The sequence below is a fragment of the Pituophis catenifer genome, unplaced genomic scaffold (assembly GCF_029215685.1).
Source record: "Pituophis catenifer annectens isolate HBS135680 unplaced genomic scaffold, rPitCat1.0.hap2 SCAF_7, whole genome shotgun sequence".
Classification (NCBI taxonomy): domain Eukaryota; kingdom Metazoa; phylum Chordata; class Lepidosauria; order Squamata; family Colubridae; genus Pituophis; species Pituophis catenifer.
Window position 1 is genome coordinate 57257612 of NW_027256887.1, and position 26700 is coordinate 57284311.

Below are 26700 nucleotides of genomic sequence, written 5' to 3' on the forward strand. Positions count from 1 at the left end.
GCAGCACAAAGCATACAGTGAAACATCTTCCCACCTAAGTGATACCTATTTATTTACTTGCATTTACATGCTTTTGAACTACTAGGTCAGTGTTGGCAACCCTTTTCGTGCACGGGGGAGCGCCAGAAACCGGAAGAGCAGCTCCCCAGCGCACATGCGCTGGAAACCGAAACAGCAGTTCCCTGGTGTGCTGGGAAGATGAGCTTCCAGTTTCTGGTGCGCATGCATGCATGCACAAAAATCAGCTGGCCGGTGCGCATATGTGCGCTTGAAACCAGAAGCTCAGCTTCTCGGTGCACGCATGTGCACCAGGGAGCTGCTCTTCTGGTTTCAGGGCTCCTGCGCATGTGAAGACCAGTTGGCCGGTGTGCATGTGCACGCCGAAACCCAGAAGAGCAACAGGTGACTGCTGGCGTGTCCAGAGAGATGGGTCTGTATGCCACTTCTGGCACGCGTGCCATAGGTTCGTCATCACGGTGCTAGGTGGGTGCTAGGCAGCTGATGCAAGGGAACTCACTCCATCACATGGTGGTAGGACTTGAACCGCTGGAGTAATATACCTTCTCCGCTGACTTATGCACTTAAGCCACTTTTTTTATTATAAATAAATGCACTTGAAAATAAATACTATTAATATTCCCCAGTTTATGACCACAGTTGGGACCAGAATTTTGGTTGCTAAGTGTGATGCAGTTAGCAAGTCATCATGTGACCAGACCAGATTTTACAACCAGTTTTACTATGATCATTGAGTGAATCACCATGATTGTTAAGTGAATTGCACAGCTGGGAGAGTAATGACTTTTGTTGCCCTAACTAGATTCAGTGAAAGCATAGGCTTGGGATATATAGGCTTAGAGCATTAAGACACTTTTTGAAATATAAACTGTTGTAGATTTAAGATTAGACTTTATTGTGAGAATAATTTACGAAGTTATTTTATATTTCTGAGGGGTGCCTAGGTTCAGTGCTTCATTTAAATATTTTCACTTTAAAAATAAAATATTTTTGTTTTTATTATTACAAACACAAAATCATCTAACAGTTTTCTTAGTTTAAAGTTATTTTTAATTTGAATATCAAAACTCATAGTGTTAGAATCATTTGTTTGTTTGTTAGTAAAATTTATATTATTGCCTATCTCACTGCAGGCAATTCTGGGTGGCATAAAACAATTTTTAAAGAATTTTTTAAAAAACATGTCAGGAGTGGAAAGAATAGTTTTATCTCTCGCATTAGGATGTTTTGCCAGTAATTAGGATTTATATTATATTTTAAAAGTACTAAAACCACTTTTGTGACAATTGGATCAATTTCAAGAAAGACAATTTGAATGTTGAGGTTTTTTGTTCTACTAATTAATAGTTTTTGCTGTTCCTTCGTCTTACTAGCTTTGCATATTCTTTATAAAGAATTTATAAAGTTTAATATTGACCATATCACTTTCATCTATGAAATAGCTAATGCCATTCTTCAAAATATTAATAGTGAATATTGATCTGATTGTTTTCCATCCAGATTTTATATATTGCACTGTGTGATGATTAAATTATAGTTTTATTGTTACTTTTCTCTTTTAATCGTTTTATTAGACCATAGGATTTTAAATGTTACCATTGTTATGTGTTGTTGCAGTGATGGTTGCAGAGATATATTGTATCATCAATTGCATAGGATACATTCCAGCACAAGAATTGAGGTCTTCATAAATTAGTTTTTTAGAGCAGGATCCCCAACCTCTGGGCCACAGACCAGTACTGGTCCATGACTTGTTAGGAACTGGGCCACACAAGCGGTGGGTGAGCAAGCAAAGCTTCATCTTTGCATGCACAAGAACTAGGTTGTGCATGAAACCATCCCGCCCCGCCCCCCGAAACTAGTCCCTTGGGCTAGGAAGGTTGGGGACCACTGCTTTAGAGGAAAATCTGTTTTATCTATTTTTTCCAAGTATTAACTTAGTTCTAGTTCAACTCCCTTTATTCTCTCTTTATTCTTCTAATAACTAATCTGAAAAGCTCATATAACAATGTCCAAACGTGCTTTTCAATAGGCAACTGGTCTTTCTTCGTTTTTTTTCTTGAAAATGTTTCTCTTCTAATCCAATATGTTTCTTCAGTTCACCAAATTCAGTTCTTGGATGAGAAGTGTTTTCAAAGAAAAAAACAAAGTCCAGTTGCTTTTTGAAAAGCACCTTTGTGACAATCATGATCTGGATGATTGAGAATCTCCATAGACTGTGTATATTAAAAATACTTTTTCCTCCAGTGGATTGTGTACAAATCAGTAAACAACAAAATGAAAGTAACATGTTTTGGATTATATTGGTACTGGTATGTGTTTGGATCACTATCTTGTTTGAATAAATAAGGGATAAAAGGGGGGAGCTTTGTTACAGTTTTAAAAATATGGACATTTAAAATGTGTTTATTTAAATGCTTGTTTGTTTAAGAGAGAATAGTATAGTACAGTACTGTATTCAAATACAGGGTTAAAGCAGAACATTCCAAGACTTCTTTTGTCTGCCCTTCAGACAAAGACTAGGACACCAGAGTTATGAATGATAATACTACTTTTATTATAAGGTTATAGTAATAGAATCTTATAAATTTGAGTGCATTTCCCCCACTTTCCCTTTATTTTTATGAGAACTAGGGAGGTCATGTCTGAGACACTTTCTCAAATTACTTTTCTGTCCCAGACACAGATTTCACTTTTCTGACCATTGTCTTGGTTAAAGTTCTCCATCTACTTTTCCAGATTATTACTATTACCCATAAGATCGTTCTATCCTCAATAAGATTTAAGGAAATCTGTATTGTTAGTAACTAATTTGTTACTTTATGGAAAATTTACTATTTACCTGAATTACCTGGATGATTTTAATTGTACTTGTGGCTTAAATTAGGTTCTAGTAATCATTACTGCAGTTGATGTTACAATGTGAAGACAGTTGTAACTTTTGCCAGCTTTATTTCATTGCTTATAATATATCACTTGTTAGGATTGGCAAGATAATTTTTTAAATTAAGGACTCAGATTTAAGTAATTTTCTTTGAACCTGGAAGGTGAGAGAAATATCAGAATTTAGACCAAATTAGGCCTTTACAGACTAGAGTAGATTTGTACTTATTTTAACATGTTCTATCAAACATTACAATATTTTCAATGCTTTTATTATGTTTGGATTAAAAACGTGTTAGTATTTAGGTTGTCGTACCACTGCCCTTATCAGAGAAGCACTTCAGAATTCAAGTACTCCTTTACCTATTGTTGGAAATATTAAATTCAATTTTGGGGTGTCAAATTCCTTTTTTCCACTATTCATATCACAGATTAAAATCAATATTTCTGACTAAGGTATTTTTTGAATGAAGTTATATTTGAAGGCATTTATGCAACTTTGTGATAGAGATGCATTCCATCTTCAAGTCACAAAACCACCTAAAGTTTTATTTTAATCTTAATTTATTAACGTTAATTAACAATTACATGTTAATTTATTAACTTTAATACAATATGTCTAACCAGTGATGTTCAGTATTGTATCTCTTATCTATAGCTTCTACCAAATCAGTGATGTAGTAGGCTATGTACTATTCTTCTGCTGAACAGCCATGACAATGAATGTGTTTCCTGATAAATTTATTTGGATTAGTGGAAGATCTCTATACAGGCAGATAGGTATAGCTTAATTCCAGTTAAAAACACACATCCAGCATGTGTACCTACATAATCTTTTTTGCTCACTTGATTCTTTATAGTGCTTGATTCACTATCTGCATTTGACCTACATTACTGTAACTCGTTCAAGCCACTCTTTCCCTATTTTTATGAATCACAGCATCATCCATGTATTGTATTGATCTTCCCTTGTTTTTTCTGTTACAGTGGTTTTTCAAGCTAATTTACCTGTGGAGTAAATTTGTGAATGGCAGTTTTAAGATGCTCAGATTACTCCAGTGTTCCAAATAGCAATAGCACTTAGATTTATATACTGCTCCACAGTGATTTACAGTGGTTTGCATTGTCAATATATTGCTCTGAACAATCTGGGTCCCTGTTTTACTGATCTCAGAAGGATGGAAGGCTGAGTCAACCTTCAGCCTGTCAGGATTGAACTCCTAGCTATAGGCAGAGTTAATCTGCAATACTGCATTCTAACCATTGTGCTACTATGGGGCTAGAATTGCTATAAAGAAGACATCACATAAAAAATACAACTTTTCTGTTAAAATAAACGATTCAAAGAGACTTGGATTAATTTCAATTCCTCCTGCCTCTTCCAAACTAGTATACTAGTTTGGTATACATTTAATATTAATACCAGAATCTCTTGACACATAAACCATCAGTCTGAAATCCAGTGTTATCTCATTTATCAATCTGAAAATCACATTGAGAGCTTTTCCATTCATTTATTTACTGTACTGATATCTCACCTTAGATTCAAGAGTTCAAGACAGCATAAGACAACTACTTTTCCCAAACAAAATTTGAGGTAGACTGGGCTGACAGACAATTACTAGCCCAATGTCACCCTGACAGTTTATGTGATTGAGAGGGGATTACAACCTGGGTCATTCCATTCCTGATTTAATCTGTAGGTCACATTAAAAAAATACTTGCAAATAAATTTCTATTCTAATAATTACAACTGGAATTGATTGCACATAAGGTTTAAATAATTAAACAGGACAAGAAGCAATGGATGGAAACTAATTAAGGAGAGAAGCAACCTAGAACTAAGAAATTTCCTGACAGAACAATTAATTAATGGAACAATTTGCCTCCAGAAGTTGTGAATGCTCCAACATTGGACGTTTTTAAGAAGAGATCGAACAACCATTTGTCAGAAATAGTATAGGGCTTCCTGCCTGAACAGGGGGTTGGACTAGAAGACCTTCAAGGTCCTTTCCAACTCTGTTATTCTGTTAACTTTATGCAGTTTAACTCAGGATATTTCTAATTGAATTTTTCATTAAGTAAAGTTAATGAAATTCAAAAGTAAAGCAAATATGCAAATAGATATATAAAATAGTTACTAATAAACAATACAAAGTTCTCTTTAAAGTAGTAAAAGGTTTTAATTACTTCCTGTAATTTACTTCATTAAACTGATTTTGTATCATTTTCCATTTGCTTAAGTATTGTTTCTTTTCTCTAGCTCTATTGACAAGCCATCAGATTCTCTCAGTATAGGAAATTGTGACAACTTACAACAGGTAAGATTCTAACAAGTGCTTCTGAATTTTGTTAGCTACATATTTTTGTAATTATAACTAATATGTGACAGAGACCTGCTGTATGTAAAAATATATGTCTTTAATTTAAACTTAGAGTAAATACAGTAGATTTTTTTGCTCAGCTGCCAAATTTTTAGAAATGATTTAAAAATATCTATATACTACTGAAATTCTTGGGTCTGTTTGAATGTTTGTAACCTTCAATTGGGCAAAACCATGCATCATAGAAAACTTTTTGAATTTATATACCTCAAATGGACTAATTTACAGAATACATCCAAAACCCAGGACCTTTCTGTGGTATTGAAAGTTGGCAAAGTTGTGACTGCATTTGTGCATTTCCAATACTCCCTGCCCATTTCCCAAAAAAAGTCAATGAGGAAGCTGGCAGGAAGTTGGAAGTCACTTGTTTTGTTTTGTTTTGTTTTGTTTTGTTTTGTTTTGTTTTGTTTTGTTTTGTTTTGTTTTGTTTTGTTTTGTTTTGTTTTGTTTTGTTTTGTTTTGTTTTGTTTTGCCCACCCATGGTCATTCCGTTTCTCTGTTTAAGTAATATATCTGAAACAATGATCCAATGGGTCATGGGTTATCTAGTATGCTGATAACATTATCCAATTTTAGCACTTGGATTGTTGTGTTGTTTTTTATTTTGTGAGCTGCCCCGAGTCCTACGGGAGAAGGGCAGCATATAAATTTGAAAAATCAATCAATCAATCAATCAATCAATCCTCTCTAAGATTTTTTTATTTTACGGTTGTAGCATAGTTTACAAAACTGAATCTTATTTTGCCTGACCTTTTCCTCTCAGATATCAAATAGCGACACACCATCACCACCTCCTGGTTTATCAAAATCCAATTCAGTCATCCCAATCAATTCATCCAATCACAGTGCACGTTCTCCATTTGAAGGAGCTGTAACAGAGTCACAGTCCCTCTTCTCAGACAACTTTCGGCATCCCAACCCAATTCCAAGTGGACTCCCACCATTTCCCAGCTCCCCACAGACGTCCAGTGACTGGCCCATGGCACCAGAGCCACAGAGTCTCTTCACATCAGGTAATATAGGGGGAGATTGGGTTTGTTTTCTAAATATGATAAATAAATAATTATAATATGTAGTATAAGAATAATTATTAATAAATATTTGCACATTGTAATTTGAAATAGTAGTTTGGCTTATTTTCACTTCTAAAGTAAATCATGATTACTTATTAAAAGCCATGTAAAGATTTTCTGTGTGGGTAATGATAAACTTTATTAAAGAAATGAACATTGTATCTTATATTAACAGATACTTTCTTAAAATAAAATTTAACATATGAAATTATACACATGAATGCAGTATAATTTAACATCAGGATTAATTAGAATATTTTTGTTATAATTACAGTGATTTACTTAATTTATATATCATAGGCTTTGTTACCTGGCATTAATATATTTAAATATAAATCTCTGAGGAATCATGCTTCTATATTACGGATGTCAAATTGGATTATATCATGTGACATATCATGACATATCATGACATTTTTTGCCTTTGCGGAGCCAGGGTGGGCCTGGCTTGCGCATGATGCATCAAGCCTGTCGGCCGTCAGTTTGACACCCCTGTTCTATATGAACAACACAAATTGATGCATACATTTATTAGCCTAGAGCAGTGATGGCGAACCTTTTTCTCATTGGGTGTGTCTGCGCGCGTAATAGCGCAACCCTTGACTTACAACCAATTGTTTAGTAATGGTTTAAAGTTACAATGGCACTAAAAAGAAGTGAATTATGGCTTTTTTCACGCTTATGACCATTGCAGCATCCCCATGGTCATGTGAGCAAAATTTGGCCACTTGGCAACTGACCCTTATGGTTGCAGTATCTGGGGTCATGTGATCACCTTTTGTGATCTTCTGACAAGCAAAATCAATGGGGAAGCCATATTCACTTAAAAACTGTCACTAACTTAACTGCAGTGATCCACTTAACTGTGGCAAGAAAGGTCATAAAACGGAGCAAAATTCACTTAACTGTCTTGCTTAGCAACATAAATTTTTGGGCTCAATTGTTGTAAGTCGAGGACTGTCTGTACAACCTCAGCTGATGCAACTGACTTCAGAATGTTCCTTTTTTGAAAATTCACCCCCTAATACAGTAGTTCATTAGAGGCTGAAATTTAAAAAAAAAAAAATATTTTAACAAATTTAAGATATTTGTGTTTTATCATGAAAATAATAAAAAGTCTCATCTCACAATAAAGACTTGCCAATTTATTACCATTTAAACTTTGGTAGATCATAGTCAAGTTGCATTTAATGAAGTGGACTGTGTCTTATATAACAGTAAGCTGTATATTCTTTAAAGCCTCTTTGTTTTAATCTCATTAAATATAATATATTTACATAACTAATCAGAACTGAAACAGCTATGGTGATTTATTTGCTATGTAATTTAGTTTTAGAATGTCTTATACATAACATGAAGTAGTAGTTTATTTATCCTATATGTGACAGGAAATAGAGATTTTCCTTGCTTATTGATGGTAATTGGGACCAGGAATGTCATCAATAAGCGACGTGACCATAAAGCATGACATTTATCATGGCAATTCTGGCTGTCCCAATTGCCATCATTAAGAAATCCTACACTGTTGTAACATCCCACATTATGTTATCACCATTTGCATCCTCCTGTCGGGTTCCCCATTGACCAGCAGTGAAAGTCAGAAATGATGATCGTGACCATAGGACTCGGTGACATCATAGTTGTGAGCCAGTTGCTGAGCACCCAAATAAAGCCTCCCTTTACAGTTCCATTGTGACTTGGAATGGTTGCTGAACAAATGCTAGTTAATTGACTACCTGTACAGCCATCTTCCTGCTCTCCGTTTAGCCTTGTATTTGTTTCTAAATATGTTACAAATATAATTCTATATACCATAAACTAAGTCCTGCTAGTGTCAATGGAAATTAATAAGTATGTTTTTGTACTAAATATGTTATAGTTATGCAAATGACAAAAATGCTAAAGTTCTCTTCATTTTGGGGAGTTACAAAAAGAAACACTTCTTTGAATCCAAATGTAAAGATTTTCATGCACAACAGGGATGAGGGTAAGAAAATAAATAAAAAACTTGTAAATAGTTTGATATAGGTGGATTGAGAAGGCATTTATCTCTCCTCTCCTCAGAAACCATCCCAGTATCCTCCTCTACAGACTGGCAGGCAGCATTTGGATTTGGTTCATCCAAACAGCAAGAAGATGACTTGGGATTTGATCCCTTTGATATCACCCGCAAAGCCTTAGCAGACCTGATTGAGAAGGAACTGTCAGTTCAAGATCAACCGTCTCTCTCACCAACATCTCTTCAGAATCCTTCCTCACACACTACAACTGCCAAAGGGTCAGGATCTGGATTTCTGCATCCTGCTACACCCGCAAATGCCAATTCTCTCAATAGCACATTTTCCGTCTTGCCACAGAGGTTCCCACAATTTCAACAGCATCGAGCAGTTTATAATTCCTTCAGTTTTCCAGGCCAAGCAACTCGCTATCCTTGGATGGCCTTCCCTCGCAATAACATCATGCACTTGAACCACACAGCAAATCCCTCTTCAAATAGTAATTTCTTGGACTTAAATCTCCCACCTCAACACAGCACAGGTCTAGGAGGGATTCCCATAGCAGGTAAGTGCCTTGAGTCAGGCAATACATTTGAGTCATATCTTCAGCTTTTCTAAATCAGGATAATAAGAAAGAATGGGAGGGGAAAGTTGTTTGTTTGTTTGTTTGTTTGTTTATTTATTTATTTATAATATTTGGTAGACCACCCCAATTAGAAAGATTCTAGGTGGTGCATAACTTGGAGAAAATTGTTTTCATCAAGCCTATTAAAACATTAAAGTCCACAAAATACAGTCAGAAGGTCACCTGCAATTGCACTCTTAAGTGAAACTCGTATTAAAATGAAATGATGATCAGGATTTTCCAGAATACAAGGAGGCTTAGAACTAACTCTACTGCTGGGTTAATTAAGCATGTTCCATAGTGTGGTGGGTACTACTGAGAAGGTCTGCCTTTCAGCCCATGACTTGATGTTTGTTACTGAATAGTGGTATAACTGGCATACTGGGAACATGTTTTTTTTACATTTCTGAAGAGAAATATTAAATTTGAATTTAGCCTTCTAATTATGAGCTTTATAAGAAAAGTGGAGTATTCCATGTCCAATAATTAATATTTTAAGTTTTATAATTTGCCTTGACTTCTTAGTAATGCTATAGAATTGATTTTTATTTATAGTTTGAGATATATTTCAACATCTAAACATTTGCCCTGGCCTACTCATTATACCTGGAGAACATAATAGCAAATCAGTAGTCATATCATTTACCACTTTCAGCATCTGAACAATGAGATCTAATATTGTTGAGATCGCAGAAACAACTGGTACCGAATGCTTTATGAATGTAATTACGGTATATAATGTCTATACTGTTCAGTTTGACATTTAACCAGAAAATTAACTATCTAGATTTTTATTTGTATATCTATTACATTCCAAATTGCAGTGAAAATGTTGAAAGTAGAGCACATTCTAATTAACATACGCAAAGAAGTATGATTGGCAAATCATGATTTTGTTGAATTCAGAACAAAATTTGGGAAATCATAATTCATAATGTTGCTTTTTTAAAAAAAATATTTTGTGCATAGCAATCGCATTCTCACTTAGGAGTAATATGACTTGGAGATAACATTTTATTTTTCTAAACTATCATGAAACTCTTGGTTTTCTTATAAATATTTTAAAATAACTAAGAAAACTAACATTTTTACTTGATATCATTTTATTAATAATTGAAACATTAAAAAGTTTCAATTTTCAAATATCTTTGTCTTCACTTGCTTTGTCTACAACAGGGGTACTTAAAACTGGCCTGCGGTGCCAGCCTGAAAATAGCAAAGGACTGGCCCGCGGTACCTCTGGCAGCCAAAACAGGGCGCAGGGAGCCATGTGTGCCCCCTGCGCCCTGTTTTCAGCTTGGATGGCCCCCTGAAGCACTCTGACGGCCAAAAGCCCACCCCCACCCACCCACCCCAGACGGCCCGTGAGGAGAACTACAATGCTGATCCGGCCCTTGAAGAAATCCAGTTTGACAACCCTGGTCTACAAGTTCTTTGGTACTTTAATTTCAGGTTTTAGCCCGCCTCATTTTAAAAATCAATATCTACAGTGCATATAAAACATCTATACACACATGCCAGGGTTTTGAGCTATAAAACAAAAATCACACCACAATAAATCACTTCAGAATTTTTTCCACATATAATATATAAACTGTCCAATTCAATTGAAAAACAAGCTGAAATCTTTTAAGGGGGAAAATAGCAATAAAACCTTACAACAACATGGTTTTATAAAGATTAGTTTAAGATGCCCTTAAACTAATACATTGTTGAAGCACCTTTTGATTTTATGACAGCATTTAGTCTTTTTGGGCAAGAGCCTATCAGCATGGCGTATCTTGCCTTGGTAATCTTTGCCAAAGTACAGGGCAAAATCCTTGAAAAAGTGTTCCAAATCTATCAGATTACAAGGGCATCTCCTGTACACAGCCCTCTTCGGGTCACCCCACAGGTTTTCAATTGGATTCAGGTCTGGGCTCTGACTGGTAAAATTTCCAGAACTTTGATCTTCTGGTGAAGCCATCCTTTTGTTGATTTGGAGGTAAGCATTGGGTCATTGTTGTGTTGAAAGATGAAATTCCTCTTCACCTTCAACATTTTAGCAGAGGCCAGAATGTTTTGTGCCAAAATTGATTGATACTTGGAAGTATTCATAATTCTCTCCACCTTGATTAAAGCCCCAGTTCCAGCTGAAGAAAAGCAGCCCCAAGCATAATGTTGCCACTATTGTGCTTCATTGTGGGTACGATGTACTTTTGGTGATGCACAATGTTTTTTGCACCAAATATACCTTTGGGAATTATGGCCAAAAAATTCAACCCTGGTCTCTCCAAACAATAACACATTTTCATACATGCTTTTGTCAGACTGGATGTAGGTTTTGGAAATGTAGCTGGGCTTGGATGTTTTTCTTTGTAAGAAAAGGTTTCATCTTGTCACCCTACACCACAGCTCAGACATATGAAGAATCCGGGACACTGTTGTTACATGTAGTATATAACCAATACTCACCAGAAATCCCTGCAACTCCTTTAATGCTACCATAGGCTTCTTGGCAATCTGTCAGATCAGTTTTCTCCTTGTTTTTTCATCAATTTTGGAGAAACGTCCAGTTCTTGGTAATGTCACTGTTATGCCATGTTTGCCCCACTTGTCGATGACTGTCTTCACTGTGTTCCATGGTACATCCAATGCCTTGGAAATTTTTTGTACCCTTCTCCTGACTGATATGTTCCAACAAAGAGCTTACAAAGCAACCTTTGTAAGCTCTTTGCAGACCACAGCTATCGCTATAAGAGGCAGCTGAGAAAATGTCACAAAACTCTTACAACTAGAACAACTGAACTTTTTGTGGGTTTGATCAGAGTTACTTTAACTGGTGGCAGGTATGTACTAACTACTATTTAATATAATTTTTAATATGATTAGTTAATTCTGAACACACTCACATCCCTACTTATAAGAGGATGTTCAAACTACTACAACCACATTATTGTAACTTTCTCATCTTCCCCATGAAAGATTATTTTTCAATTGAATTGTGGGAGAAAATTCTGAAGTGATTTATCTTGATTTTTAAAAATGTACATCTCAAGGACATGGTATTTTAATGGGGTGTGTAGACTTTTTATATCTACTGTATTTTATTCCAGTATCCAGAGTCTGTATAAACATTAAAAAGAAAAGATTCATGATTACAGAGTGATTGCTGATTTTAATGAGAACCCTGTCCTAATGAAATATGATTTAGGAGGAAGGACTGTACCAAAAAATAAACACCAGCTTGAGTGGAATAGGCTGTGTCTCAATGTCACCACTGGTATATTCAATCCTGAGCTCGGATATATCTCACTTCCATTAATATTAAAGGCAAAGTTAGGAGAAAGGTATTCTTATGGGGCAATATTCTATATATTCATTGATTCTCATTTGGATCTACAGAATTTATTAAACCATTGTTCCTCAAAATAAAAGTATTATATTTAAGAAGCTTGGATAATTCTAAATCCATTTAGCAACATAAATTTACATGTACTCTGTATTTTAAAACTGCATTTTTATATCCATTGTACAACCATACTTTCATTTGCCACCTGCCCAAATATACAGGTACGATATATATGTGGTTTTCCCACACGTTTAATCTTTCCCAAAATAAACTACATGTAATTGTTTTCTACAGTGCTATATGTTTTGTATTATATAAGATATAATTGGGAGATGACTGTCAGCCTTGAAGTTGTTAGAGTTGTATCCACTTCTGAATCAGGGTGTATTCTAGCATTTCAATAATTTGATGTTCTTTGCTCCTGTCTGGAGTACTCCAGACTTCTTTTATTTGTGCATTCATTCCTTAATTTGTGTTTTATTGTTTTAAAAAAGCCAATAAAATGTGATTAAATCGATACAAATCACTTACATTTAAAAAGTATTTCAATCTCTTTGTTATTCCCCTAGTGGAAAGTGTTAGAGATGCAGGTTTTTAAAAAAATAGGCAAGCAAAGAATTGAAATTCACTATTTTCACTATTGTTCATTAAGAACTGTTCCTATTCATTTTAACCAAGAAGAGAAAAAGATTCTCTTTTGCTTGTAGAATGTAAACCTAATGTTACGAATTTAAAGGCTTACGTCAAGATTATACAATCTTAGATTCCAGTTAAAGTGACGATTTTGCCATAATAGATTTGATTCTTTGAAAAAAAGATGAGGAAAAAGTGCCATTCTGATCTAGTATAATCTACTGTAATTTAATGCCATTAATGTATGTTCGAACACATTTATTCCAGGTTAGACATGGGTGTTTTTGTTCACCAGAGAATTTATTCTCCTTGGATTTATGCTGATTTCCACTAGAAAGGGTGAAACTATGATGAATTGGACAGTAGACTATTTAATTCTGTCTTTTTAAGGGCAATTTCATCACTAGTTCTAATTCAGGTTCACCATAAAAATCTAATGTTACATTTCATAATATATCTAGCATGACTCTGTGACAACTTTACCTGCTATGTTCACGTGCTAATACATGCTTCATCAAGTTCATATTAAGGAGCATGAGACCTATAGTTCATCTTTTGTAACAATTCATTTACTATCTGGGAAAATTTATTATATTGAAAGTTTTCTATTTTCTATAGGAACAACACATTTGCAATATAGAGGATTTTTAAAAAATTCTTACAGACTATATGAGCTCCTAGAATGCTTTACTACTCTTTTTACATAGTAGTCATACCTCAGCTAAAAAAGTTTTTAAGCAGTTTTGAACAGTAATAAAAAATAACTCAATAATTACCATAAGTTATTGGTTCTATTTATTTATTGGTTCGATTTATATGCCGCCCTTCTCCGGAGTCTCAGGGCAGCTTACAATGCGTTAAGCAATAGCCTTCATACTTTTGTATATACCTGCTTAGTAGGGCTTTCGGGGCCCCCAAGCGGTGTTCTTTTTATACAAAGTCAGCTTATTGCCCCCACAATCCGGGTCCTCATTTTACCTACCTCGGAAGGATGGAAGGCTGAGTCAACCTTGAGCCTGGTGAGATTTGAACTTGCAATAATTGCAGGCAGCTGGCAGTTAAGTGCTTCTTAACAGCACTTTAGGTTTTATTGATTTAACTTTTAGTAATGTGTACTTTACATATATGGTTTTGTTGGTTCATACAGTTCCAGATTTGTCACTCTTAGGATTGAATCTACAAAAACAGTATATTTTTTCACTTTGAGCAATTGTTCTCCTACTTAATTAATCTGTGGGTTTCCTTTTTCTTTCCTGTCTTTTTTCTTTCTTTGCCCATTTTATTTCCAAGACATCTATTTTTTTCCAGTTCTCCTGTGAAATTTTTTTGTAAAGCTAAATAAAAGTACTATATGATCAAAATATTTCTGCAGTGGTCTAGCAAGATCAGATTTTTTCCTCCGTTTTAATACTATTGCCAAACCTGTCTGCATACCTGATAGCCTGTTTAGGGACATGAAGAAAAACTATCTGATGGCTAAGAGCTGACACAAAATTGATGGGACATAATCAATCGCTTATCTGTCTGTAACTAAACAGACCCTTTAGCAATGTTCAGAACTGAAAGCTGGCAGTTTTGTACTTCACACAATATTCAGAAGTAAAATGTAGCATTCTTGTATTCCACACAAATTTCCAAAACACGTATTAGAAATCTATGCTGCTGTATCTCTTAACACTGTAATCACAGAAGAACCTCAACTTTTTTATTATCCGATTTCTTTTCTAATCCTCAAAGCCACAAATCATAGTTGCATTTTTTTTCTGTTTCATGGAAAAGTCTTCAAAGGGTTTCCAGGCAACCATAAACGTAAATACTGTTTTTTCTCTGATCAAAGCAGTTAATTTAGCCATCTTTGCAAATTCTGAATCCTAAAATCTTCTGAATTAATTCACATATTTGTGAATCTTCTGAATTAATTCACATATTTGTTTTGGGTTTTTTAATATGTCTACCAAACAAGATAGAATGTCCCTTAATGTGATTTCCAGCTACTCAAAATACCTTTATATATTATAGATGACAGATATCAATGATATATTATTTTATAAAAATAAATTTTATAAAAATTCTCTTTATGACTGGAACATAATGTAAATTTCAATCCTTTCAATCGCATATGTCCTACTTGTCCTATTTTATCATTTGTTTTTTTTGTCTCATATTTCAACAAAAGTTTATACAATTTAGCAATAACATGTTCATCATTAGTACATAATTCTGTTTCAAATTCACTCAGAAGTAATTTGTTTTTGAGGAGGAGCTTGATGTTTTCAATCCATGCTTTGAGCAATGCCTGAAAATATATTTTATGCAACTGGGATTTTCCAAAGGGAACACTTGTCTTCTTTTAAATCTTCCTTTACTTGCCCAAGAATCCATGACATTCTGGACCTTGGTTTGGCTTCTGCAACAAATGTAAGTAGGAGAGAAAAAGCAATAACTCAAATCCATACTGTAATCTTCAGCAGCTGTAATTATATAAGTTGGATAAATCATCAATATTTCCTTAGCTCTTACTTCTCATTGAGCCTGGGATACAGTATGTCTATTTAGCTATTAGCTATGTTCAGGCTTGAATGTTTGCAGATATTGGGGAACATGTAATTCATTACTTCTTTATCATGACTGACTCTAAAAGAGGGGCACTATCTTAACTGTCAGAAAGCAATTATGTTGCCTAGTGTAATAATTAGATATTCAGGGTCTGCGGTGTATTAGATACTACATTGACATAATGCTGAACATTATGTAGTGTCGTCATTTAAACAGAGAAGCTTGCTAGAGTAAAGCATCAGACTTGCATATTCATCTGCTTATTTTGTCTAGGCAGGGGATTTTGACTGTGTGTTATATAAATATGTAAAATTATAGTACAGTACTTTTAAAGTATATAATTTCATTAATGTTTTTACAATTTCAAAAACCAGCATTCAAACATTGCCCAGTACAGGCAAAATTCCAGTTCAAGAGCCAACACACATTTATTTACTCATTTTCTACCATTCATCCTTAGGGCAAGAATTTATTTGCTGGATCATTTGGTGGCCAATTGATGCATGTGGCTCTAAATGTTAATAAGACTTATTGCTCTGGAAAATTTACATCTCAATAGAAATATTAAAGTTCATTTAGCAGGTTGACAACATAGTTAAATGCCAGTACCTGCACAAGCTCTAAATGTTATTTATAGTATCCAAAAGATGAATATTTTTAATTTATTTTGTTTGTTTTTGAATGAACTAAAGCTGCCTGCTCATACCTGCCTACAGAGTATAGCCTTTAGAATTTACAAATAATAAAACGCATATCAAATCATTCAGTTCGAATCAGGAGAAACACAAAAACTGCAAGGAGACACAGTAGACAAAACAAAATCTTGACCACATCCCTTACATTGTGTCAAGGTTCTTTCCTTTAGTTGGTTCATATTCAGCCCAGCTTGTTAAGAATTCTTATTGACACTAGATTAAAGATACTTTTTATTTTTGACAGTTGATTGTCCTCTCTCCAAATGAGAATGAAGTTTCTTCTTATATTCTCTACAGATTATACCTGGTGCTTCTTTCTCCTGCTTTATCCACAGGTTAATGAATACCTTGCTTTGTATTTTTCATACTTAGTGCTAGGTGGATTAGTTATTGATATAGCCAACATTCTTGCCCTGGGGAACACCAGCTTCCAATATATCTCCCACACTCCTCTTTTACGTCAAACATTAGCTATTTTTAGATCATGGGTATCTCACATCTTTGTAGTGGATATGGCTTACATTAAAGAACTCATTTTACCTGAGTTTGCAAATCATGGCATTTGAGGGTATTAAATACTAAAATTGTTGATTTTAGTGTCTTGCAGTGGGAACCTACAATTGCATTAATATAAGCTGTGCTAGGTGAATTGCTAAACAAAGCCAATTTTTATATGACGTTTAAGTGATATGTTAATCTTATCTTGGTAATGTTTGGATGATTTTTAAAGAATATTTCTGTTTTTAGTTGTGTGATTTAGTTTAATAGAGAAAGCACCAAGGTTTTGTTTAGTAGCATCCTTATAATTAGAGTAAGGTCAAAATGTCTTACATCTTTATCACAAAAATGTACAATAGAATTAAACATACAGTAATGTTTCTCCCAAGCCTCATAATGTTCAGCTTTGCTTTCTTTGATATTAGCAAGTACTGCTGGAGGGAATGAAAAATATTGAAGTTAGGCCTCATTTAGATTTAGGCCTCATATAGATAAAGCATTTCCTTCACCATATTAAGCTCCAGCTTCATATTGCAAAGAGTGTTTGATTTTAAAAAATCTCCATGATTTTTTTTTCTGTAGCTCTTGGAATACTTGCCTTTAATACTTGCCCTCAGGTTCATGCTAGGCTATAAAAAACAAAGTTGATACAGATAGATAGCACTAATATATATGTTTGTATACATGCATATACTAACTTTGGTGCCATTCATATATATTGGATTGACATCCTTAATTCTCACTCCACATCTGAAGAATACAAACAGCAATTTTCTTGATCATTTTAGATGTTGATGTCTTTTACCATTTAGGTCCTTATCACTTTATTCAAATAGAGAATTCAAAGACTGCCTGGGAAATAACCGTTTTGTTAGGTGTCCGAACAGTTCAGTAGGAAAATGAATGCAAATTATCAATGCACTAAGAATGTCAAAAAGAGCCATCGCTGTTTGTTGCATGTTCACAGCAATAGTTCAAAAATGTTTTAATATCAAAATATCTTGAAATTCTGAGATGCTTTTATGTACATCTGTGATGAAATTGTTCATGGTTTTATATTTGGTAAATGACCTTGGAATGAAAATGGAAATTGGGAATCCTGAAGGACACTTTTTAAAAAATGCTTAAAATATTTTTTAAAAAAAGCTTTTTCAAAATGCAGGAAGGATAGAGGCCTCTAAGCACTGTTTTGATGTACTTGGAAAATATTACGTATTAGCCTTATATTGCTGGTGCATTTATGGCAGCAACTTTCTTAATGCTGTGCTTTTTTCCGCTTTAGTTATTTATGTCTGTGAAATAAAGACTGAAAAACATTTTCATCAGCTCTCCAGGATGAAATGCTTCTAACTGGAAATGCTCAAATTAGTGCAATAATTGAAACCTTCCACATTTTGTTAAATATGGAATCCAGATGCCTTGACATTACAAGTAGTATTGGTAGATTTTGATCCTTTCTCTGTCATTTGGACCAGTCATTTCCTTCAGCTCAAAGTGTGCCTGATGCAAAGGTAATGATTGTACAAATACTACTAAAACTAAAGAAAAACAAATCTACAGTAGTATGATTTTCCAGTAAAGTTAACATGGAATCCCTGAATTAATGTATTGGGAAGTGACACTGTTAAATGAAACATATCAGATAAATAAATTGCAGGATTCAATCTGGGTTGGTCATTGGGACCAGAGGTTTAGTCTTCCAAGCTTTTGGACTCATGCTGGAGCTCATCCTCAGGGAACTTCTCTCTAGCAGAGGGTGGGTTGTTGGGCATACTTGTTAAGTGAATCTGGCTTCCCCATTGACTTTGCTTGTCAGAAGATCGCAAAAGATGATTACATGACCCTAGGACAGTGCAACCATCATAAATATGAGTCAATTGCTAAGCATCTGAATTTTGATCATATGTCCAAGGGAATTCTGCAACCATTGTAAGAGTGAAAAATGGTCATGAGTCACTTTTTTTCAGTGCCATTGTAGCTTCAGATGGCGATTAAATGAACTATTGTAAGCTGAGTGCTACCTGTAACAGATAGTCATTCTAGTTCAACCCCCTGCTCAAGCAGGAGACTGTATACCCATTTCAGACAAATTGTTGTCCAGTCTCTTCTTTAAAACCTTCAATGATGGAGGACCCACAACTTCTGAAGGCAAGCCATTCCACTGATTAATTGTCCTAACTCAGATAATTTCCCCTTAATTCTAGGTTGGTTCTCTCCTTGATTGATTTCCATCCATTACTTCTTGTTCTGATTTCAGGTGCTTTGGAGAATAGATTGACCTCCTCTTTGTGGCAGCCCCTTAAATATTGGAATTGCTATCATGTCACCCTAGTTGTTTTTTCATTAAACTAAACATAACCAATTCCTGCATCCGTTCTTCATATGTTTTAGCCTCTCGTCCTCTAATCATCTTCGTTGCTTTTCTCTGCACTCTTTCTAGAGTCTCAACAAATATTATTATCATGTTGACAATTGTATATAAAACAGATAATAGTGGTGGGATCTTTGGTACGCTCTGAGTTTGGTTGTTTTCTTGCAGATGTTTCATTACCCAACTAGATAACAACATTAGTGCTATAAGAATAATAAAGAATATAAATAATTGCATTCAGCATGATTAACTGATCCTTTGTTATCCTTCCTCTATTGTAGTTCTGCTTAATTTAAAAAAATCTTAGCACTTTAAAATTGTCATCATCTCTGCAGAATTTTTTCTAGAACATTTTGTAAGACTTGTTAAGAACCAGTTCATGTATTTTTCACTCGTACAGATAACTCTGCTTATGGTCTAATTGCACAAACTGTGTGCTAGATAGTGCTGTGAGATGACATATCTCTCACTATGACTCAGAAAATTAAACTTTTATCTGGGACAGCATAATCTATTATTTTGTCCTTCGGCAGCACATTGCCAGTTGAATATTGTTTAGAGTTTATTGTCCTTATTATGTTTTTCTTTCTCCTATGTTTGCTTTTGTATGCCACAAAGACCTTCTGGAGAGATTGGCTAATAAAATTGGGTGGCCAGCCAGTTAGCTAGTTAGTTAGTTAGGCAGGCAAGCCTGCTGGCAGGGAATATAGACCGTATTTACATCAAGTTATCAGGAAACCTCAGTTGAAATTAATCAGGAATCATCACTTTTATGAAAAATGCATTTTTCTTGCTCATTATAACACATGCATACTTTTTTGAGCATTCAGAAAGAGATATAGACTGCATTTTTAGAACGTATATAAAATTTAAAACAATTATGTTTTCAGATCAATTCAATTAATTAGCCTGTGAGGTCATTAGGTGTTGAATCATCTTCAATTGCTTTAATTGTTATGAATATTGGAAGGTATTTTTGTCATTATTTAGTACATGCCAAGAGAATAAGCAGTATTTCAAAATTTTATTCAAAGAGCAAGGACAAAAAGATCATTGTCCTTGCTTGTTTAGTGAGTAATTATATTCATCATATTTATATAGCTACTCATCTGACAAAACATGACCTCCAGTCATCATAAAAAATATAAAAACAATAAAATAATTATTACAACTTTTAAAAGTCAAGGAGAGAGTCACAGATATTAACAACAGCAAGACCAGCTCAACAACTCACCATTCCCTTGGGGCCACTAAACCTAATGGCACAGCTAAATCTTGGAGAACTTGTGAAAAGTTAACAGGGATGAAGCCAGTCTAACCTCAGGAGAATGATGTTCCATAAGGTAAGCGCCATGCAAGAGCAGTCCCATGTCCGGCATCCTACAAGATGTAGCTCTTTAGTAGACAGGACTTGCAATGTACCCCTTTGCTGGATCTGATGGGAATTATGTAATTGAGAAGAAGCAGTCCCTCAAATAACCAAACCCCATGCCATTAGGAGCTGTAAAGTTGAAAACCAGCACTTTAAATTGGACCTGGAAGAAAACTGGTAACTAAATGCAGTTCACAGAGCAAAGATGTAACATATTCCATTCCATGGGCACACATGAGTTTCCAAGTCACTGTATTCTGTACTAGCTGAAGCTTCTGGATATTCTTCAAGGGGAGCCCCACGTAAAACTCATTGCTATAATCCATTTGGGAGGTTACCAGGGCATGAGTGACTGAGCAGAACCTCCTGATCTAGGAACAAGAAGCCACTGGTGCACAATATGAAGCTGTGTGAACATCCTATTAGCCATGAGTGCCATCTGCTCTTTGAATAGGAGTTGAGTCTACAAGAACCCCCATGTTATTAGATTTAGTTATTAGATCTCTTAATTTAACCTTAGTTCCATCTCATTAGCAGAATGGATTGGAAAAAATCATATAATATGTTAAAGCATTTCTTTCTAATATATGTTTTAAGAGTTTAAAAAAGTAAAAATTAGATTATGAAATGTCCTTTAAGAAATACTGTGAAAATAATTAACATATTTTTAATATTCTGAAACTCTTCCCCATGTAATGATGAAATATTACAAAAATATAAAATCATTACATATCATTTGCTTAGATCATGTATAGGTTGAAAATGTTTTTCTACTTTCTGGGAGACTCTTGTTTTCACAAGAGAAAAGAGAATGACTGAATGTTTTCATGGCTGATGGATTGTGTTTTCCTCTTTTGTAGAGGTTGGCTTGACTAACCTACAGATGAGTGGTGGAGTTGGTAATTGTACATTTATAGTTCCAGAGTACTCTGAAAGCTACAAAGAGAGAAAATAAAATGAACTCCTACAAACTGCATTATTGAAGACAATTTTGAACTTGATATTAAAATATGCCAAGAATTGTATTGATTTATCGCAACATACAAGAATAAATTAAAAATATTAATCCCAGATTTCGCTATAGTAGTACTAACGTAACATAATTTTATAACATGTATAGTCTTGCTAATCTTACACATTGGCAAATAAATCTACCAAAAGACACTTTTAAATTTTGTATGCCATTGCAATTTATAAGGAAATCAAGTTATAGGCAATCTTTTTCATCATAGGGTCTGCAGTTAAAAAAAAAATCAATCTGGCAGCTGAAGAGAGGTTGTGTCTGTTGTGCTGGGCAAAACGTTGCATTCTTTGGGGTTAGTTTAAGGTTGTACGTGTGTATATACATATATGAATATAATATACACATAATCAGTACAGAGTGGTGACTAGATCACTGGATTAGGAGCAGGGAGACTCAGGTGCTAGTCCTTCTGTAATTGCAGAAGCTGGTTGGATGCGTGATTTGGAGCCTGTTCTCAGTCTAGACTGGAAATTTTTTAAAAAATATCTGGTTATCAAATGGCACTAATCCACCTTGGTAAACTACAGTCTATAATCATCATGAGGCTATTTCCGTCCTATAATGGGTTGATTCGAGCTGCTGTGTTCACGTGTATAGCAATTGCAAGCTATTCTGAGGGTTTCAGATTATAAATTGCCCAATCTGCCATAAAGCAACACATTAAGTAGTCAAGAATACTAAAATATTTATTCATTATTTATTAATCAAGTTTATATAGCTGTTCATCTCACCAAAAGGAAATATCCTAAATTTTAACTGGAATTTAAGCAAGCATATTCCCTCAGATACAGAAGGAAGTTTATGTGACAGTTTGGTTGCTTATAACAATAATTTGAAGCTCTTTATGTATTGAGCAGAAAGAAAGAAAGAAACATGCATGTGCAACCTTTGACTATAGAAAACTCTCTTCTGAAAAATGGTGAAATACATAATGGTTAAAGAATCACTTGGTTTATGTAATGGACATTTAATTTTCACCATTGTATTCTGTTGTAGGCACCTTCTGTATGATACTAAATTAAAGTAATTGAAGGGATTAAAATAGTAATTACCTCCTTGAAGGTACTCAATGCTGAGATTTGTTTTTGCTCATCTTGCCCAACTCTTCCAATATGTTGCTAGAGAAAATGGCTATTCTGAGTGTCTGATGTATGTCTGATGTATGTATATATGTATAACGTACAATCAATGTAATGTAATATAATTAATATAATATATATAATCATAATGATAATGCTTGGGTCATTCACATCACTAGATTGTTGGCACAAATGTTTGATGATTGATGATAAAATGTTCCTTGTGAAGAAAGAATTTTATACATACAAACTGGACTTTTCTCTCTGACACCTAGTTTTATGTAGGATTTTCCCTCCCCTCTTGTTTGGAGGGAAGTCTGAATTAGGAGTCTACATGCATAATCTAGATTTGCAGATCATTAAATTGGTCCTTAGGAGCTTGAAGATACTGTGTTCTATCACATATGGTTAATAAAGAAAAGTTTTCAAGTAATAAATCAGTTATGCCCAGAATAATCTCTAAGTGAATTTAGAATTAATGTCAGCTAATCAACTCTGGTACACAGTCTTCCATTATGAAGATCAATATGCTTCAATTAAAATGTCTTTTCTGGTACATTTATATAGAAATATATTTGCATACATAGATGTTTAATCCCCCTCCCCCCTCTTTCGGTGAAATGTACCATATGTAGTTGTTATATTCTATACTGTTGGTGAGATAACTGTATAATTATGCCCTTGTAGTGTATCAAAGCTTGAACGTTTAAATGTTATATCTAGTTGCCAAAAAAGGAATAACTTGTTCAGTTTTTTAATCAAGCATAAACGGATGCCACAATAAGAAATGTTTTTAGGAAATGTTTAGTTTTTTTCACTTTTTCTTTTTGATTCAAAGGATCAAGGATACAAGTAGTTCTCGACTTACAACCATTTATTTAGTGACCATTCAAAGTTACAAAGGTCCTGAAAAAGAGACTAAAACTGTTTTTCACACTCACAACCACATCCCCATTGTCACATGATCAAAATTTGGACACTTGGTAACTGGCATGTATTTATTTATAATGATTACAGGTTCCCAGGGTCATGTGCCTTTCTGACAAGCAATAGGGAAGCCAGATTCAATTAACTTAAGAACTGCAGTGATTCACTTAACATCTGTGGCAAGAAAGATCATAAAATGAGGCAAAATTCACTTAATAGAATTGTGGGTTCAGCTGTGGTTGTAAATCAAGGACTACCATGATTACTGTGATCAGGGCTTTAAAGGGATTTATTACCTTAATTGCATCTGTATCTTATAATTTCAATAATATAGAATGAAGGTATTAAAATCTAATTCTTTTATTTTAATGTTTATAGAACATTTATAGAACAACCCTGAAACATTACTTGTTATGAATTCATCTGTCATAAGAATTAGTTTGCTTGTCGATTTTACTAGCCTTTCATTAATAACATGTAGGAAAATATTCCCATGGTAAATTCTCAGCATGTCTGAAAGAAAGCCTTATTTGGATTTAGCTAGCGTGTCAAAAATTGAGCTATGTTGTATTTAATTTTGGCAGATTTAGTATTTCAGTGCAGATTGTTTGCAAGGTTTTTGTAGAAATGTAAAGGAAATCTAATGCTTCATGCTTGTCAAATTGTTAGCATAGGTTGTTCATATAAAATAAATATAGATGTTTCTACTAATGATAATTTACTAAACCAATTTCTTCAAAGTTTGTAGAACTGTTTTTGATAAGCTCAAGGATATTTAACAAATGATTTCATAATCTTATTCTAGTATACTGATACTTTTTCCATTTTTAAAATATGCATTTCTTATGTAGCATGTTCAGTTTAAAATATAGCAAAACATTAGCTATGTTTACATTTTTGTTACTCATTTGCTTCCTATTAAAAACAGTGTCAAGGCTCTGACCGATGTCCTAATTAAATCATGAGCCTCAAACCAAGCTTCAAAAGAAATCCAGTTATTTATTAGGAGCTTCATGTCGGCACATTCCAAGTGAAGCCAAATCTGACCCCACTTAATTTACATTCCGGCTCCGACCCTGTTTCCCCTCTTCCCCCAAGGTGTGTCATCAGTCACATTCTCCAACGAAGCAATTTCGCGGGTTGTAGAGATCACTCCCCTCTGACCATTGTGGGTAACCGCAGAGACGGCCTTGACAGAGATATGGCTGGAATGTGCTTTTGTTTTGGCTGATGTGCTGCCTCGCTATGGCTGCAAAGTTTGTTTTCCCATTCTCCCTGCCTATGGCAACTTGAGAGCAGGCCAGGAATGCTTTGCGAGTTGACATTCGGCTCCCCTCACATCTTGAAGGCGACCTGTGCAAAGCAAAGACAATTTGAGTACAGTTATAGATTTAGGGTTGCGATTCCCATCCCCCCAAGCTTGTTTGAGTTGTCTGCGTGGAATTTAGCTATGAGGCAGTCAGCCTGGATATTCCTACTCTTTACCCAAGACACCTCTGATAAGGGGTAGCCCTTCCACTGGATTAGGTATTGGAGCTGTCTCCTGTGCCACCTCGAGTCGAGGATTTGTTGCACCTCAGAATGGGTTTGGCCTCCTATAATCTCATGGTCTGGGGCCTCACAGGGTAATGGCTTCAGGGTCGATCCAACCACAGGTTTTAAGAGGCTGCTATGAAATACCGGGTGTATCTTCCCTAGCAGTCAGGGCAATTTTAATTGCACTGTGACTGGGTTCACTATGGGGAATGGCCCCATGAACTTTGGTCCCAGTTTCTTACTGGGGAGTTTCAACCTCAAGTACTATATTTTTTGGACCATAAGATGTTCCAGAGTATAAGATGCACATTAGTTTTTGGGGAGGAAAACAAGAAAAAAGCCCCTCTGCCTACCAGCATCCATTGGTATTCATCTGGCTAGTGTCCTTGCAGCAAACAGCCTGGTCAGCTTCAGCACATTATCGCAGCACGAGCAGTTGATTGGTGGTTGGATCGGCCTCCCGGAATACTGCCAATCAGCTGTTCCAGGCTACGGTGATCGCCACAGCCCATCGCCGCCTCCCTGCATCACATTTTTGGCCTCCGTGCATCACATTTTCAGCCTCCGCACACTCCATTTTAGACCCATTCCAGGCTGCCGGGATTGCCACAGCACATCGCCACTGATCGCCACCTCCTCGCGTCACGTTTTCAGCCTCCATGGATTGCATTTTTGGCTTCTGCGCATTGCGTTTTTGGCCTCTGTGCATCACGTTTTCAGCCTGGGAATCCCCGCCGCCTAGAACTGGTTGAAAACGTGATACATGGAGGCCAAAAATGGGTGTGCGGAGGTCAAAAATGTGACATGCAGAGGCGGCAATCAGCAATGATGTGCTGTGGCGATCCTCGCAGCCTGGAACAGGTCTAAAACGGGCCATGTGGAGGCCAGTAACGTGACACGCTGAGGCCCTTGACATTCTCCCAGGTTGCTTTCAGCATTGACAGCCAGTCTGTCAAGCTGACTGAGGAAGGGGGACCCCTTGGATATTCTGGCATTGGGATGAAGTCCATGCTGCTCACTACTTTGAACTGAGTTACTCCCGTGCTACTGTGAACAGCATTATTGTACGTGACCTCAGCGAAAGGCAGGAGGTCCGTCCAATTGGACTGCTGACAGTTCACGTAACACATTAGGTACTGTTCTACCATGGCATTCAGACTCTCTGCCCCCCCATTGGTGCTTGTATGAAACGCCAAACTAAGGCCCTGGGACGACCCAATGGACCGCAGGAACTCCGTCCAGAACCTAACCGTGAACTGGACCCCTCTGTCTAAGATAATTCTTCGTGGCAATCCATGCAGGCAGTAGATGTGCTTCAGGAACAGTTTGGCTAGCTGGTGGGCTGAGGGTAGTCCGCTGCAGGGTATGAAATGTGCCTGCTTGGAGAATAAGTCTATTACAGTCCAGATTTCGAATGGTCTCTGCCCCCCTTGCAGCAGGTGGCACCAGGTTAGCAATGTTCATCTTACCACAAAAGACTCTTTTTCCAATGCGGCCCATCGCCTCTCTGTGTCCATGAGTTTGTGGGAGGTTAGGCGCAGGGCTGTAGTTTTCTATTTCCTTGGAGTAGCACTGCTCCCACTGCCACATCACTGGCGTCTGCTTGGATAATGCAGGGTTGTTCAGGGTCAGGATGCTTCTGCACTAGTTCCTTTGCAAAAAGTTCTTTTAGTGTTTTGAATGCCTTTTGGCAGGTTA

The 26700-nt window shown here is 35.7% G+C and overlaps 1 protein-coding gene across 9 annotated transcripts in view; it reads left to right on the forward strand.

Annotated features, from left to right (window-relative positions):
- CNOT4 (CCR4-NOT transcription complex subunit 4) overlaps window positions 1-26700 on the forward strand; it is a 74377-nt gene that overhangs the window by 40449 nt on the left and 7228 nt on the right. For all 9 annotated transcript variants that reach the window (XM_070946806.1, XM_070946813.1, XM_070946810.1 and 6 more), the window contains 3 exons: window positions 5165-5222; window positions 6049-6298; window positions 8423-8920. In XM_070946806.1, coding sequence (XP_070802907.1) covers window positions 5165-5222; window positions 6049-6298; window positions 8423-8920 — 806 coding nt within the window. The remainder of the gene's footprint in view (window positions 1-5164; window positions 5223-6048; window positions 6299-8422; window positions 8921-26700) is intronic.